This window comes from Falco naumanni, chromosome 6 (genome assembly GCF_017639655.2).
Source record: "Falco naumanni isolate bFalNau1 chromosome 6, bFalNau1.pat, whole genome shotgun sequence".
NCBI classification, from domain to species: Eukaryota; Metazoa; Chordata; class Aves; order Falconiformes; family Falconidae; genus Falco; species Falco naumanni.
Window position 1 is genome coordinate 19,201,979 of NC_054059.1, and position 16,149 is coordinate 19,218,127.

The 16,149-nt window shown below is 43.6% G+C and overlaps 2 protein-coding genes across 7 annotated transcripts in view; one reads left to right on the forward strand and one right to left on the reverse strand.

The window, feature by feature from the left end:
• FBXO9 (F-box protein 9) overlaps positions 1–8,374 on the reverse strand; it is a 22,677-nt gene extending 14,303 nt beyond the window's left edge. The window contains exons 1-4 of one of the 2 annotated variants that reach the window (XM_040598603.1): positions 8,037–8,374; positions 4,010–4,087; positions 2,905–3,063; positions 1,841–1,898 (exon numbers count right to left, since the gene is read on the reverse strand). In XM_040598603.1, coding sequence (XP_040454537.1) covers positions 1,841–1,898; positions 2,905–3,063; positions 4,010–4,087; positions 8,037–8,039 — 298 coding nt within the window. In that variant the 5' untranslated portion in view covers positions 8,040–8,374. The remainder of the gene's footprint in view (positions 1–1,840; positions 1,899–2,904; positions 3,064–4,009; positions 4,088–8,036) is intronic. The other variant, XM_040598604.1, reaches the window with a different exon arrangement.
• CILK1 (ciliogenesis associated kinase 1) overlaps positions 8,195–16,149 on the forward strand; it is a 26,017-nt gene continuing 18,062 nt past the window's right edge. For 2 of the 5 annotated variants that reach the window (XM_040598598.1, XM_040598602.1), the window contains exons 1-4: positions 9,796–9,909; positions 12,172–12,430; positions 14,262–14,316; positions 15,787–15,908. In XM_040598598.1, the coding sequence (XP_040454532.1) occupies positions 12,330–12,430; positions 14,262–14,316; positions 15,787–15,908 (278 nt within the window). In that variant the 5' untranslated portion in view covers positions 9,796–9,909; positions 12,172–12,329. Of the gene's footprint in view, positions 8,261–9,795; positions 9,910–12,171; positions 12,435–14,261; positions 14,317–15,786; positions 15,909–16,149 lie in introns of those variants that run through there. The other 3 variants (XM_040598599.1, XM_040598600.1, XM_040598601.1) reach the window with 3 other exon arrangements.

Consider the following 16,149-nt stretch of genomic DNA (forward strand, 5'->3'; position numbering starts at 1 on the left):
TAAACCACCAGTGAGATGGAGCTCAGAATATGACACAGTAATGAGTCTCAGAAGCCTGAGCTTGGGCAAGTAAGCATTTCTATTTCCTTAAATTTATGTCAGGGCTGCTGACTGACAAGTAATATCCTTTGGCTGGGGAGGATGAGGAATACCAGCAGCCAGCTAAACAGAGATCAGTCTCAACTTTAGCATTTAATCTTGCAGGAAGGCCTGTACTGTACTTAAACATGAGCAAGCTGGTGCACATAACTGTCTCACAAATGTCAAGTATCAGCAGATTTCAGAAGCAGGCTGAAATGCCAGCTGGATTCTGGTGACATGGGCCAGGTCAGCAGATAAAAGTTTGGTCTGAAAACAGGTGTCCCAACACATGCTCAGCAATGTATCTGTGTCTGGCTTAGGACCTTCTCTCTAAGGTCTCATATAGATGTATGTGTAGAAACATTTTAGTTTTGTTTCTTTAAGTCTCAAACCAAATTTAACTAAGAAAGAATGGATTCGTATTCAAGCAATCCAAATGCCTAATACGCCTTTGTGAATGCAACTGTTAGATGTTAATACTTGTCTACTGCTGTTTAACACACAAGAAACGCACTCAAGCAGATGAATCTATAGCTTTCATTTTATACACACATGTTTATATACACAATGTTTAAATAGACTGCTTTCCTTCCATATTTTTTAAAATCATTTGGAAATTTTTGATATGAAAGAACCTTCACCACCTACTGCATGATTTCCAAAATGGTAGATTACATATCTGATTTAGTCCTGAAGTCTTTTTTTTTACTGCGCAGTTAATTTTACACCCAACACACAAAATATCTTAGCCCAAAGTCATTCTGCCTTGTAAAAACATGTAATAAATTAGAAACTGAAATAACAATTTTATTACCTACTGGGGACTCATATTTTTCTCAGTTCATTTGAGATCTGGAACAACCACCAGAAATCCCTTGCAAGGGAAGGAAAACTCCCATGATAGAGAGGAAATTTTGTATTCAACGGGTGGCTGAATTCAGGAGTTTCCAGAGTACTCTCCGTTCTGCTTATCTTGACATATTTTGCACCTGCACTTCAACCAAGGTAGCCAAAGCCTCTAGTGGATGAGCAGGATGGCACAGATGCTCTGTGTTCATTTTTTTTTTTTTTTCATGAAAGAAACAGAAAACTGGTATCTCCACTATTGATCTATAGGACTTGAAGTTAGGATGGACTTCTTGCTCTATACATTCTGAAAAATACCGATGAGGAACAAAACTTTGAATTTCCATTTCTACGAGTGCTGACAGCAAGAGGACAAGCAAGCTCAGCATCTCAAGTATTTATGGCAAACCTCACAAAGTAATTTAAACATTCACTTCAGGAATTATTAAACAAGCCATACTGTGTAAATTAAAAGAATAAAACCAAAAGTCAAAGTCAAACAACAAAACATTCCATGGATTAAGTAGTTCTGTTTAAAGTGGAATGAAGAAAACTGTGAGCACAGAAAATATACTATATTACCTTGATTAATTACTATGCTTATTCCATGTTATAAAAGTCATATAAAGAAGCATGCTATATGAAGAAGCAATTCAGTGCTTGATTAAATTACTAGATTTCAAAATGCCTGAAAGTTCAAAGTTCTTTCTTTGATCTCACTTCAGCTTCTCTTCAACCTCAGAATTGTGATATGATGGTTCCTATTAGCCAGTCTGTCTGCTTATCCAAACAACTGAGCTCTCAAATTACCATTAGCCTGCAGTTTAAGTTCACTGGCATCATACAGGCTTGCACATAAATCAGTGGTAGACTCCACTGCAATAAGGGTGTTTATTGTAGACTTCCATATTACCTTCATAAAGGGCTCCATTTTGTTCTTCTTCCACGGCCTTCAGGAAAAGTTCTTTTGCCTGTGTAACAAATTACACAGAACACTCATAAATTTCTTACGAATACAAGCACAATGTCACTTGACTTAGAATTATTTTTCATCTTACCTACTGTACTCTATGAAGGAGATTAATAGAATAATTCCATAGAGTGAGAAGACATATTCACGTGCTACAAGCCATAACTGAAATTCCCAATCAACAAACTATCCATGTTCCTGTTGCTCACCCCTTAGCTAGTCTTTCAGAAAGCAGACTGGGAAGGTGACATAAAGCCAAGCGTAAAAACTAGAAAAATCAGTGCAGGACTACAGTAAGACATTAGTATGGAGACAACGGGTGTCTTGGTTTTGGCTGGGATAGAGCTAATTTTCTTCTTGGTGGCTAATGCAGTGCTGTGTTTTGGATTTGGTATGGGAACAGTGTGGTCTGGGACTTCTTGGTTTCTCTGGTCTTGCCAGTGAGAGGGCTGGAGGGGCACAGGGAATTGGGAGGGGACACAGCACAGCCGGGTTAGCTGACCTGAACTAGCTGAAGAGGTATTCCATACCACGGGACATCAAGCTCATACATAATCTGGGGCGGGGGGGTGGCCGGGGCCTGCAGATCACTGCTTAGGGACTGGCTGGGCATCAGTCAGCGGGTGGTGAGCAGCTGTGCTGTGCGTCACTAGTCTTCGGTCTCCCTTCCCTTTGGATTTCATTCCTCTCCCCTTCTCCCTCTTTTTCATTGTAACTATTATTGTTGTTATTAAAATTATTGGTCTTTAGTTTTTATTTTATCTCAGTTGTTAAACTGTTCTTATCTCACAACCCTAGAGCTTTACACTCCTTTAACCCCTTGGGTGAGGGGGGAGTGAGCAAGCAGCTGTATGGTACTTAATTACCAGCTGGGGTTAAACCATGACAACAGGTTAATCACCTCTGTTGTTCCTCTAGATTTAATTCATCATTAGCTTTTAGGGTAGTTATACTGCAACACTAACACACACACAAAAATCCCCGAATTACACATTATTTTTCTGTACCTTTTCCTCTTTTGCTATCTCCTGTTTCCCTCTGGCATCTACAGACTTTACTCCAGGTCCTCTTGAAGATGCTCTGCATGGCAGAGGTTCCAACCCACTAGAACTCATACCAGGGGCAAGCTCAAACATCCACTGAGCTCTGAACATCTGAAGCTCTGCCTAAAAAAATCCCATTAATTCTGACTTAATACCACATATTCACATGGTACAACTTCTAAGGAGAAATTATGAAGTACAAACACAAAAAAAGAACTTCAAAATTATGATTTACACTTCTAACTTAAATAGTTTCAGTGAGTCTAGACACAGTTAGCTGCTTTTACAGTAAATTGAACAAAAAGTGCACAAGTACTTGTTCAATCTCATTCAATAACATAAGTGCTTTTATCTATACTAGAAGAAAAAGTGATGTTTCAAGAAGTGGTTGTTAGTACTACAGTTAAGACCTAAGACTCCATTAAAAAGTATTATTTCTGGACATGATGTTTGTTCTTGTTTATGTAGTTATCTCCAGCAAGAAGTCAACTAGCTCTTGAAATTAAAATTTAGAAAACCTGATTTTTTGTACATAAGGATACTGAGTTTTATGACAATCAAGACTGTATATAATCTACAAATAAGATCTTACGTTCCTTTCTCTTTTAAAAAGAAAGGACTATGCTCTGTGAAACAATACAAGTTGTAATTCTTGCCATGCATTTTTTTCAGCACCTTTGAAGCTACACTTTACATGTCTTTTGCAATCTTCATGACTTCTGGGGAGCAACTACACAGAAATCTAGTATCCTAAGAGAACACACTTTTTCTGTTAGACTGCCTTTATCAACTTTCTGCTCCAGAAGACAGCGACAACTTAAACTGGAATTTGATCCACACAGAAACTGCTGTCTGATTTCTGTAGTTCAGCAAATTCCAAATCTGACACAAATTTTCTTTTCATCTACACAGATAAATGAAGACTGAATCTAACACTTGGAACACAGTGCAAAGAGGGGCAGACAGATTAAGCGTTTGTCAGATCAACAATGTGTGGTAACTGAATGAGCATAAGTAATGCAGCTTAAATTGCAGCAGCACTATGTTTGTAAAAACACATGAGACATACCTGAAGATTTGCTTCACTGGATCTTTCATTGTCATCAGTTCTTACCAAATCAGAGTGACAATCTTCTTCTGCTTCTGCCTAGTAGAGAGCAGTCAGATGTGATTATAGAGCCTGCGTAAGTCCCTGCAGCACATTCACAAAGCACAACTGTCATGGACACACATCTAAAAAATTCTAAGCATACTCCCCTTTTCCACATTCTGTCCACTACTCCACAGATCAATCTTAATTGATGATAAAAATTAATTTTACAATTACTGGTATTGTTTGCACTTTCCTCTTAACCCAATGAAGTTTGGCTTTGCAGTTCAGTCACACCAATCCAACACAGGTTCATTATGTATCACTTGAAGGCTTACATGCATCAGAACGCTGCCATAACACCTGAATAAATACACTCAGCGTCCAAGCCAAAGCATAGAACCAAAGCTTCATTAAGATTAAAGTCGTGTGCTTCATACAAGAAATTAAAATTTAATCACTATCTTCTCATTGTAAAGATAACCAGTAGTTTTGATTTGTTTAATATTTACAGAAGCACAAAAGACTAACAATAGATACTTTATGAAAACTTGGGACAATACAAGCATTCTCAAAACTACATGAGTTACCATGTTATTATAGAAACTAAAGAAAAAATGTATTGTAAAAGAAAATAAAAAGCTAGCATGAGAGCTTGACAGCTGCTTTTATTTACAGTACTGCTGTGAGACAGGATAAACAAGTAAGACTTTAATACCTTTGAACAAACTTAACAGGGCTCTACATAGAATGTAGACTGCTAGTTTCAGAGCAAAACTTAAAAAGATGCAAATAAATTCTCATTTTGAAATATACTGGGATTTATGGAATCTATACTAAAACAAAGAAAAACTAATTCTGAGCATCAATAAGATATTCAATGACAACCACTGCAAGATGCCAGTAAGGAAAAATAAAACCTCAAGACAAACTAAAACGTTTGTTTAAATTTCTTCCTGCAGCTGAAGCATCCCAGGTTTTCTACCATTCTACACTGAAATTGACATCTATAGTTCTGCAAGTACACAATGCAAAGTGAAATTTTAAGAAGGTAAACCTAGCATTAAGATTACCACAACTAACTTACAGAACTTTTGTTTCCCACTCCTTCCTATTGTAAGCTGCACAAAGACTTCAAGTAACATTCTGTCAGTGAGATCCTTGAGTTCTCGTAAAGAAATCTCTATCCCCTACACAATCAAAGTGCAAAAATCAAAGCATTCTTGTATTCAGAAAACTTACAAAATTTTTATAGCATCTGGAAGTTCATGATCAAACTACACAATATTGGCAAACTTGATGGGATGGCAACATTTAATCTCTTTGTCTTGGTGACAAACACCTCTCTGGAGTTCAGCTGTAGCACTTGTCTCAGGTTCCAAAACAGCTACAAACTTACTGACTTGTCATCAGTAAAGGTGTTTTCACTGATGTCTCAGTCAATTTATCTTTTTCAATTGATAATGCAGACAGTGTTGGTTGGTTAAAGTAAACAGATACTGCATCTGTTTCTACACTTTTATTTTAAGGCTGCATATTTTTTATTTTTCTGTGGAGAAAACAGGTAAACCAGAGCACTGTAAAACACCAGCAGCATTAAACCTGAGCAAGGAGTAAGTAACTTAGAAGTTTCATGGGTTTTGATGCCAGAATTTGCAGGCAGTTAACATCCTATGAGTTACCATGTTATTATAGCATCCAGGGATTACATCTACGCTGGCTGAACAGAGATAGCCTAGGAACCAGTTAGCACTGAAATGGATGTCTGGAAGGGCATTATTATGGCACTGGGCTGACACAAGTAAGGCCCACCTCTGCCTGTGCAGAGTGCAAGGCTTCTGGTTTGCAGATGAATTATGCCCAGTCAGCTCTCAATCTGGGAAGAATAAGCCTGGTTTTATCTGCAAAATGCAGAAACCAGTAATCCCTAACCTAAATCAACAACACACTATCTTCATGTGCATAAAGGCACACCCATTAAAACCCTTAGCTCATTAAGACTGTAAATAAACTAATTTAAGAGTAAGAGTTATTTCTAAGGTTAAGAAGCTGGCTGAAGTTTACCTCACGTTCAAAAAGTTTCTGTTTCAGTAATCTGTTCAAGAGTCTTGATTTCCATCCCCTCATCTCTGTTCAGCTGCCCTGCTTCTCCTCTATTTCTGAGTCACAGTCAGTCATGATTCTGGACCAACTGCTTCCAAAATATCATTCAACGCTCTTTAAAGTTTGAGTGTGCTCTCAATCCAAACAGAAAATACATACTATACACTACGAAGACCTAGTCCACAGCCTAAAAGCTGTCAACAAACATCATGAAGTTGATTACAACCGAAGTTCTTACTTTTGTCATTACCTCCTCTATACCAAGTGCATGTGTGGTCTGAAGTCTCTCACATCACAGGTTTGTCTTCTGACAGCAGTGTCAGCGTAAGTGACCATCCCTCTAAATTTACCAGTAATGCAATTCATTCACATGGTTACTGTATGACTAACTGGACTGGATTAACAAACTTTCCACTATTTACTTGAATGCTGAAACCCTATGGCTTTGCTAGAATAAATGAGTAAACACAGGCATCCCTGAAGCAAGGATATTCACTAGCATACAGCTTACGAGACCACAGCTAGATCAGTTTGTAACTTGTAAAAATTGGCTCCTTGCCCCCACTCAGACAATATTTAAATTGCAGTTATAGTTTCTGAAGCTCACAGAATACTGTACTGTAATAGCTATGCAGTGGATAAATCTAGCCTGTTCCATCTTTACACTGTTGGCCTTCCTCCTGCTAAAAACAAGCTGTCATACGGAACAGTGACTTGATCCTGCTTGAAAGTGAGACATCCTTAGTGTGTGTACTGATCAGCTCAAATAATTTTCCATGAGAAAAGTGGTAGCCAGGCAAGTCAAAAGGTCAACATGTCAAAAGTAAACACCTGACTTAGGCTGCAACCTGTAAAAAGTCAGCTGAGTAGGTTCGATTCTGATTCGTTTGCAAAGCTTTAGAAATCATTTGCCAAATGCAAGACTAGTTTATTTGCACAGCTTCGTTTTAACTGTTTTGCAATCAAAAATTGCATACTGATTTCCTCAGAGCACAACAATCACTTGCTAAAGTGTTTGTAATGTCAAACCCTTTAATAGTTCAGATGTTTCAGCAAAACAAAGCCAAGATCAGAAACGGTTCGAAGTTGACCGTCACCATTTGAACAGGGCTACGTGTGAACTGCACAGAACCAAGGGACAAGCAAACATGACATAGCGGAACAGTGACTGACAGCTAACGTTTTTCATGTTTTATAAGAAAATCAGTAAGTCTCTCCATTTTTCCGTCAATGTGGTAGAAGCAACACTGTGTTGAAAAATAACGAGTTTTAATCGTGGTGGTAATGCATTTTAAGAGCTTCTGAATGACATAAATAGTTTGAATGACCAAGCTCTCATCATGGATGCTTGAATCGATATTGAGGTGCTGTGAGAACAGCAATACTGAATCAAACAGTATTTCTGAGATGTTAAGACACAAACTAAAATAAGTAGAGTGCCTGGCCAACGGAGCCGTTTACCAGATGACTTTATGCCATCTACCTTTTCAGGGAAGAAAGAGAAACGTAGGGCAGGCTCCTCTGTAATGACACAGTGGTGGTACGTTCAGGTTTTTCTACGGACAGCTAGATCGCTCCTCAATCAAGCAGCCCCACTCACTCTTCAGCCCAAAATCCCCCGCGGAAGGGACCGGGATCACGGCACACTTCCCACCGGCACTGCCCGGTCCCGGTGCCCGCGGACAGGGCAGGGTGCGGGGCAGCAAGCACGGCTTTGAGGGGCCGCCCCTCCCGCCGCCGGGCACACACCCCTTGCCGCTGCCACCGCCCCCTCCCAACCCCCGCCACGGCGGCCTCGCCCCCACCGCCGCCGCCTGCCCGCGGGGCGCCTGGCACCCCCCCCCGCCCGCCCCAGGCCCCGCTGCCGCGGGGAGCCCGGCGCGACGGGCCCGGCCCGGCTCACCATGCTGCCGGCGCTCGGGCGGCGCTGTCCCCTCCCGGGGGTCTCTGCCCCCCCTGCTCGATCCGTGCGTCCTCCCCGCGGGGGGAAATTAGCAGAGTTCTCGGTCGGAGAAGCGCACCACGCAGCGGGAGTAACTGCGGGCCCTGCGTACGGCAGCCATCTTCCCGGCGAGTGAGGGGCAGGCGGGCGGGAGCGGCGGAGACGCGCCCAGACAAACCCGCAAGGTCAGAGCGCCGCCTGACGCACGGGCCGCTCGGAGGCGCGGGCGCCGGCCGCGCGGACTACCCGCCCCAGCGCGCGCCGCAGCCCGCCGCGGCTCTGCCGCCTGCAGAGGAGCGCCGCGCTGCACGCCGGGAAACGTAGTCCGCGGGCGGCACCCCCTCGGGCCAGGGCCGCGCCGGCCGGGCAGCGGCGCCTCCACGGGCCGATCCCCCCCGGCGGCGGGGCAGAGCCTGCCGGGAAAAGTAGTCCGTGCCCCCAGGCGGCGAGCCCCGCGGACGCCGCTGAGCCTGTCCGGCCCCAGCGGTGGAGGCCGAGCCTAGCACTCCGCCGTGGGAGCCGAGGGAAGGCGGCGGTGTCCGCGCACCGGGGGCGGCCTCCTGCCGCCTTGGTGCGGCCCCTCGGCCTGGCGTCAGCAGCAGCAGGGCCCAGCGCCGGAGCCGCCATTCCCGCTGTGACCGCGGGCAAACCGGGGCCTCGTTACAGACAAATTAATAACCAGGCAGCAAGGGAGCAGTTAGTGCTGTAGCTGTATAGATAGCAACGTTGCTGAGGTCGCGTGACTCTCACGACTACCTGCCCTGCGCCCAGGGCACTCTCCAGCTCGGTGGAGAGAGCTGTTAGTGCCGCTGGGACACCCCGTTAGGTTTTCTAAAACAGGGCTGAATGTAAAGACTGGCCTCGATTTAGGTGGGGGGAGGGCTAGGCAACCACAGTTCTCTCACACCTTTTTTAAGGAACCAAGTTCTTAACAAGTGTGTGTTTCGCAGTAGGATTCACTGAGGCGGGGAGCTGGGACCCCCGGGCTCCAAGTTACACCGACTCACCCCACCTTGCAAGCCCCGGGAAGTAACTCTGTGTTGTGTAACTTTTAAAATGTAAATGAGGGAGCATAGAAAAGAAGGTAAAACTTAATCATTATTATTGTCAGATCTGATGATCAATTGTGTGAGGGTAATTTTTTTGTTCCCTTTTTCCAGCCCCCGGCCCCCTGTGCCTTACCCGGCCCTGCCGCAGCCGGGCAGGGTGGCAGTGCTCTGGTGAGGGGTGTCCGCCCCCCCCCGCCCCGCGGCGCGGCAGGTGTCGGTACCCTTTGCCGCTAGCTCGTAGCTCGGTATTTCTGCGTCCCTGTTTTATTATTTACACTCCTCTCGGGGACGTGAGACAAGCCAGTCACCAGGGGATTTTTATTCTCTTTTCAGTTACGTTAAAGCCCACCTCAGCTGTATGTAATCACCCCTCGGGTAGCCGCGGTGCTGCGCCGTCGTCTCTCGCCTCCCCCGCCGACAGCCGCCTGCTTTTGGGGCGACCCCTAAACCCTCCCCGCGGCCGAAGCCGCGCCGGGGCCCACAGGCCCTCGCTGCCCACCCTCCCGCGAGGGGACCAGCCGGGCGGCGCGGAGGCGAGCACCGCCGGCTTGACGGCCCTCCCGGCTGCTGTCGTGGGGCGTTATCCCCCCGCGGGGAGCCCCGCCGCCGTCGGGCGGGGAGCGCCAAAGGCCGGGGCCGGGGCGGGGGGCGCGGCGGCCGGCGGCGCCCTGAGCGAGACCCGCGGTCGGCGTGGGCCGCAGCTGGGCTGAGGCGGCGCCGCCATTAGGGACCTCTGCCGCTTCGGCGGGCTGGGGCTCGGCTGGAGGAGGGCGCGCCCGCGCACCGTGAGTACCGCCGCGCCCGGGGAGCGCCGCGGGGGGGACCCGCCGGCGTGGCGGGGTTGCTGCGTCTCGGTACGAGAAGTGGCTGGAGCTGGGTTACTCGCGTGTGGCGGGGCCGAGGCTGGGAATCGGCCGCCGCCGCAGCGTGAAGGCCGGGCGGGAGCCACGACTTAGCCTGCCGTGCGGGCAGGGCCCCGCGGCTCGCCTCCCCGCCGTCGCGTAAATGCCGCGGGTCCTTCTGCTGCCGAGGGACTGGTGCCTCCCGCTGCCCCTGCCTTTGCTTTCAGCTCGTGGGGCACCTCCCAGTGCCTTCACAAACACACATAAACACCGGCTGCTGGGACAACAAAGATCGCAACCCGCGGCTTTACGCCAGGCCTTTCTCTGCGCATCCTGCTAGTAACGCCTTAGGGTTATTGCCAAAGCACTGAACGGATTTTGAAAGGCAGTTGCCGATTGTTTACTGTTTGCGTTTCTCAGCTGTGGCAGAGGGTGAGCGAGTTTCACTTTCAGTTCTCAGTGCTGCAGCCCTTCAAATGGGAGAGGATGCTTATTTAAGGCATACAAGTTTGAGTTATGCCGTGAATCAGAAAGTAGCCTTGATACATTAAATCTGGCTTGCTTTTAAAGGGTATTTTCTGGTTGATTTCTGGGGGGGGGGGGAACCATGTTTACAGGTGAGGCAGAGTTTGAACATCATTGACAATATTGTGAAAATAAGGCTTTTATGTTTTTCTATTTAGTATCAACACACTCTTTTACTCCAAGACAGTTTTGTAGTTTGTATTCACATGCTCTAACGATGTGACCAGCTGGAGTAACCAAAGCTTTTTAACATAGAAACAGAACATTGCCTAAACGTAGCTTTATGCTATGCAGGTACACAGCGTGAAAACCAGCCAAAAAGAAACTGGTACTCCAAAGTGCCATTCTTACGGACAGGCTCTGTGTTCCTTGGCAAGTAGGACAAAATGTGGGATTAGGTCTCTTAGTAAGGTGCTCAGTCATGGTTCTCTGTAGTAGTGTGTGGAGAGAAATGGGTGCTGCTAGGTGGCAATTCCTCCTGCCTGTCTGAGATGCTACCCAGTGTCTAAGACAGTGTTAGAGACATGTTGTTTCTTACTTATACACAGTGCTTGTTAAGGTGTATTAACATCATGTTTCCTAATTTTTGTTTGTTCCTCTATTGGTATTAGTGGGGCTAATGGGCTTAGAAGACTGAAAACAAAAGGATCCTTACAACATCTTGCATCCACAGGATTGTGGCGCTGCATTGATGTCACTTCAGAGTACAAGAAACATAATCCCACTACTTTTAAAAAACATAATTTGGCTTTGTGAAATAAGGCAAGATGGAGGACGGATTTAAGGCTGTGACAAAAAAATAAAAAAACCTAAACCCAAACTGTGAAATTATAGTTTAAATGCAGGTTACAGAAGGCAAAGGTCACCAGCCATGAATAGTGCTGTCTTCTTGGAGCTGGAAAAAAAGGGAATGCAGGGACCAAACCCTCACTGCAGGGGAATTCTGTTTTATTCCAAACATATGGTTAATTTGCATAGAATGGATAACAGTTATTCTAAACTAAAGTCTAAGAAATACTAGCAAGAATTAGATTAACTGAGGGAATAAGGACTTTTTGGCTTTGTTATCTAGCATTCTGTTCATGCAGTGTCAGGACAAAAGGTGGGATAGATAGTCTGATGTAGCAACTGCTTCTGTAGACTGATTCATGCTTAGGGCTACTGTAGTGAGATACATCTGATCTTATCTGACATGAATATAACATGCTTCCTCTGGAGGCTTTGTTTAAGGGGCTACATATGGCGTATCGCTAGCATAGGACCTTATGTAAAGTCAGGAAATTCATTTAACTGATGGCAGGATGACATGTGAGATGGTAACTTATGTATCTGATAATTTGGCTATAATAGGTTCCTTCCTGTATTACTGTAACACTTAATTTTTCTGACAGCAAACTCTTTTCTCCAAGCTATGAGGCTTTATCCTCTGCTTTTGGTAATAGTTTCTCCCATTTGGGCTACCATTGAGCTTGCTGTGAAGTACATCTAGCTTTAGTGTTAGAGTGGATTTGGGGAACATACCCACTTAGCCCCGGTACAGGCTGGCCCTTTCAAATGAGAGACCAAGACAAGTGTTTGTGTATAGCTTAGAAGGAATATATCTTGGAGCAGAATGGAGTCTGCAAACAAGCAATCTTGGAAGAGTACGGGATTCAAACGGATTATGTTCTGTGCTTTCAGACCAAAGGCTAAGTCTTGAAAACATGATTCCTGCAACTGTTCCAACTGTCCTGAGTGCTCTATATTTATGCTGCCACAGAAAGAACTGGTTACACTCGGAGGAGAAACACAAGAAACACTAAGGACTGAAATGCGTTTGCGGCTAAAGTATCGTCATCATGAATAGGTATACAACCATCAGACAGCTTGGTGATGGGACCTATGGCTCTGTCCTCCTAGGGAGAAGCATTGAATCTGGAGAGCTAATAGCCATTAAAAAGTAAGTATTTTCATTTGTTATTTAACAGTGGATGGTTCAGGTTTTTTCATTCTATGGTCCACTTGGTTGTGCTTGTTTTGAGTACTTCACATTCCAGTTCCACACAGTGTTTGTATTGAGCATTTGCATGCTACCCCAGTACAAATCCAAAGTTCCTTGTATTCTCCAAAGCCTCAGCAGAAGATAAAGAGGTTGAGATATATAGGCTTATTGTAACAGTGCTCTGCTGCTAGGTGCAGTCATACGTGTATTATGTGTATTATTTAGAGTATTCTGCAATGCTGCTTACGTGGAACATAGGTTTCATGGGCTAATGTCCAGTGTATTGTTAACGCTGAAGTCATAATTAACGCAATGGATCTCATTATCCATAATCTGTATCTTTATATTCTACTACATATTGGTCTTTTCAGCTAAGATTTTCTTAAAATTTCTTGAAGAATCCACGATTTTCTCTGACACTTCAGTAATGGTTTCAGTTTGTAAATGGCTTATTTGTCCTAGCTGTGGTAAGAAACAACAGTAAAGCATTGCAGGCACCTTCCTGAAATGCCAACCATGACCCAGGGACATACTTGTCAAAAGAGTTTTCAGTACAATGCTGGTTTGTATGAACAGTCAATAGCTAGCTTTAGGAACTTTCTAAATCCTCTGTGCTGAGGGTATTTTTCCTGTATCAAATCTTGGCAGAAGCACCTTTGATTTTCATTTTGCAACATGGTAGGAACTCAAAACTTTCAGAACAAACCAGAAGATGGTACTGTCTTAGCTTACACATTAGTGCCAATCCATTTGGAACAGAAATGGCCTGGTGGCTGAACACACAAGATGGCAGTTGCAAAAAACTGCTTAAAAAAAAAAAACCGACCCCTTGAAGGGCTTGTAGTTCTTAAACTATTGTAACTATAAGAGCTGATTTCAGATTAGAAACTTGCTACAATAATAAGTAATGTTGAATTATTACTAAAGTCTGACAAAGACTCAGATCTTCAAAGGGTATCCTAACTCCCTCTGAAATCCAGACTCTAAACAGTTGGGTATTTTTGTAAGTTTAATATATGCTCTTGTGTGGGTGTGCCTTCATCCTGTTGGTCCTAAAGCATAAGAGTTGTGTGTGAAAGAACTGAGTCATAATCAAAATGCATGTGAATAAATAGGACCATACATTACACACAAATAGTATGTTCAGAGTTATAGTCTGGCTTAGGAGAAAACAGATCTGCCACACAATTTGTTTCTGTTAGAGCAGAGTTGCTTGTAAGCTTGAAAGGAAAGGCAGAATTTGAAAAGAAGTTGGTATGATAGATGCAACTGGCAAGGGAGAGAAACATGGGAGCAGTGGACACTGAAAACTGAAGAAATACAACTTAGATGGGAAAAGTATTGAAATTACAGAGGAATAATACAGAGAAGGGGAGCAAGAAGAAAATGATAAAATTTGAGACACGGTGATTTAATTTAATTTTTCATTAGGTTTGTTTCAAAACTTAGTCTGACTTGTTCATAACTGTCACAACCCTTGTTCTTTTTACAGTTAGGCTGTACTTCACCACATTGTATACTGGAAGGAAAAATGACATGCCCTGACTTACTGAAGGCTCTGAAATTTTTCAGCAAGATACATATAGGAAAAAGACAATCCTGTGTAATAGTAGTGCTTTTAAATTCTATTAGAATGTACCTTATCCGGACATGTAAAGTTTTTTGACAAAGGAGATAACACCTTATAATTTGATAGAACTGAACTGTTAAGATATAATGAGACTTATGGGTCTAAGACCAGATGATGTCGATCATGTATTAATTGGCTTTTTCCCTTCTACTATCATAGAATGAAGAGAAAGTTTTATTCCTGGGAGGAGTGCATGAACCTTCGAGAGGTTAAGGTATTTGTCTCATTCAATCATTGTCTTTAAAGTAGATGATCCCTGTAACATTTTTGAGGTAACATCGCATTCTTTCTACCCCTTTTACCAAAAACGTCCCCCAACATGAGCTGTGGCATATGGCATTACAGTTCTGTTTTCCTGGCTCTGCAAGTGAACGAGGTGTCTATAGTCTTACAAAAAATCATTTGGTTGCAGAGAGCTGCTTCCTCTTTGCAGTGAGTGGTGTGTGAGAGCGCCTCATATCACAAAACCTGGAGCTGATGGGTGTTTCAAAGCTTGATAAATAAACACATGCCCTTTGAACAGCAGTAGCCTTTGTACATGCAGTTGTTTCTGGATAGTTGGTTTGGTGGCAGACATATGACATGAAATTTTGACACCTGCAGAGCTTTAGGGGTATGTTCTAAAGACCTCTCTTAATTTCTAGTCCTTGCTATTACTGTTGCAAACATGCAAAAAAACTTAGGTCACTTTTCTTAAGTACTATGAGTTAGTACAGTGCTGCTACAGCAAGAATGAATGTGGAATACACTGAAGATGTAAGAAGAAGGAAGAATGAAGACCCAAGTATGCTGGTTTTGGTTTGGATAGAGTTAATTTTTTTTCACAGTAGCTCATAAGAATCTGTGTTTTGGATTTTTTTGGATTTGTGACCAAAACAGTACTGATGACAAGGCAGGGTTGTTTTAGTTACTGCTCAGCAGTGCTTGCTCAACCTCAAGCCACCTGTTTTAGGGTGGGCAAGAGGCTGGGAGGGGACACAGCCAGAACAGCTGACCCAAACTGACCAAACTGTTCAGCAGTAAAAACTGGGATAAAGAGGAGGAAGGGGGAGCATTGGGAATTACAGCATTTGTCTTCCCAAGCAGCCATTAATGCATGATGGAGCCCTGCTTTCCTGGAGATGGCTGAACACCTGCCTGCCAATGGGAAGTCGTGAATGGACTCCTTATTTTGTTTTGCTCATGTACTTCGCTTTTTCTTTACCTATTAAACTGCCTTTATATGGACCCATGAGTTTGCTCACTTTCTGCCCTTTTAATTCTCTTCTCCATCCCACCTGGGGGGATGAGCAATCTCAACTGTCTGGCAGGGTTAATCCACAATACTAAGGAAGAATTTCCAGGTTTGTGTTTAGTCATGAGTCTAACCTGACTATTGCCAGTTCAAGTTCTAGAAGAGTGTGAATTCTGCCATTAAGAAGTTACTTACAGAGAAAATGCAATTGTTATGGTGGTTGCTGTGACACCAGGTAGCTGGCTTTCGAACGACCAGCACATCAAATTGATATGTATACTGTATATGTATCTGGTAATACTTGGAGATCTGGTCTTTGTTCTCAGAGCTGTCTGATTATTTAAGATATTGAAGAAGATTTGAAGCCAAGTCTTCTGCATCAGTGAAATGTTTTTTCTTTCTCATTAGAGTAAGACCCTCGTAAGATCTGTTTGTATTTTCTGTTTCTAGTCTTTGAAGAAATTAAACCATGCCAATGTAGTAAAGCTGAAAGAAGTTATCAGAGAAAATGATCATCTGTATTTTGTGTTTGAATACATGAAGGAAAATCTTTACCAGTTAATGAAAGAAAGGTATGTAAGCACATCACCCATTCCTACTACAAATTAATTTCTTGTGTAATGTGCTTTTAACACCCTTGTTACTTTTCAAAGAACTTTGGATCATTTATTTAGGTTTAGATGACTATGACTTAAGGCTGCGTGCTGCAGTTGGAGCTGTGGCTGTCACCTTTGAGCGTATCTCAGACAGTTTAGTGGGAGTTTCCAGTGTTGCTTCCTGTATTAACCTAGCAGATAAGTGAGGCACTCTTTT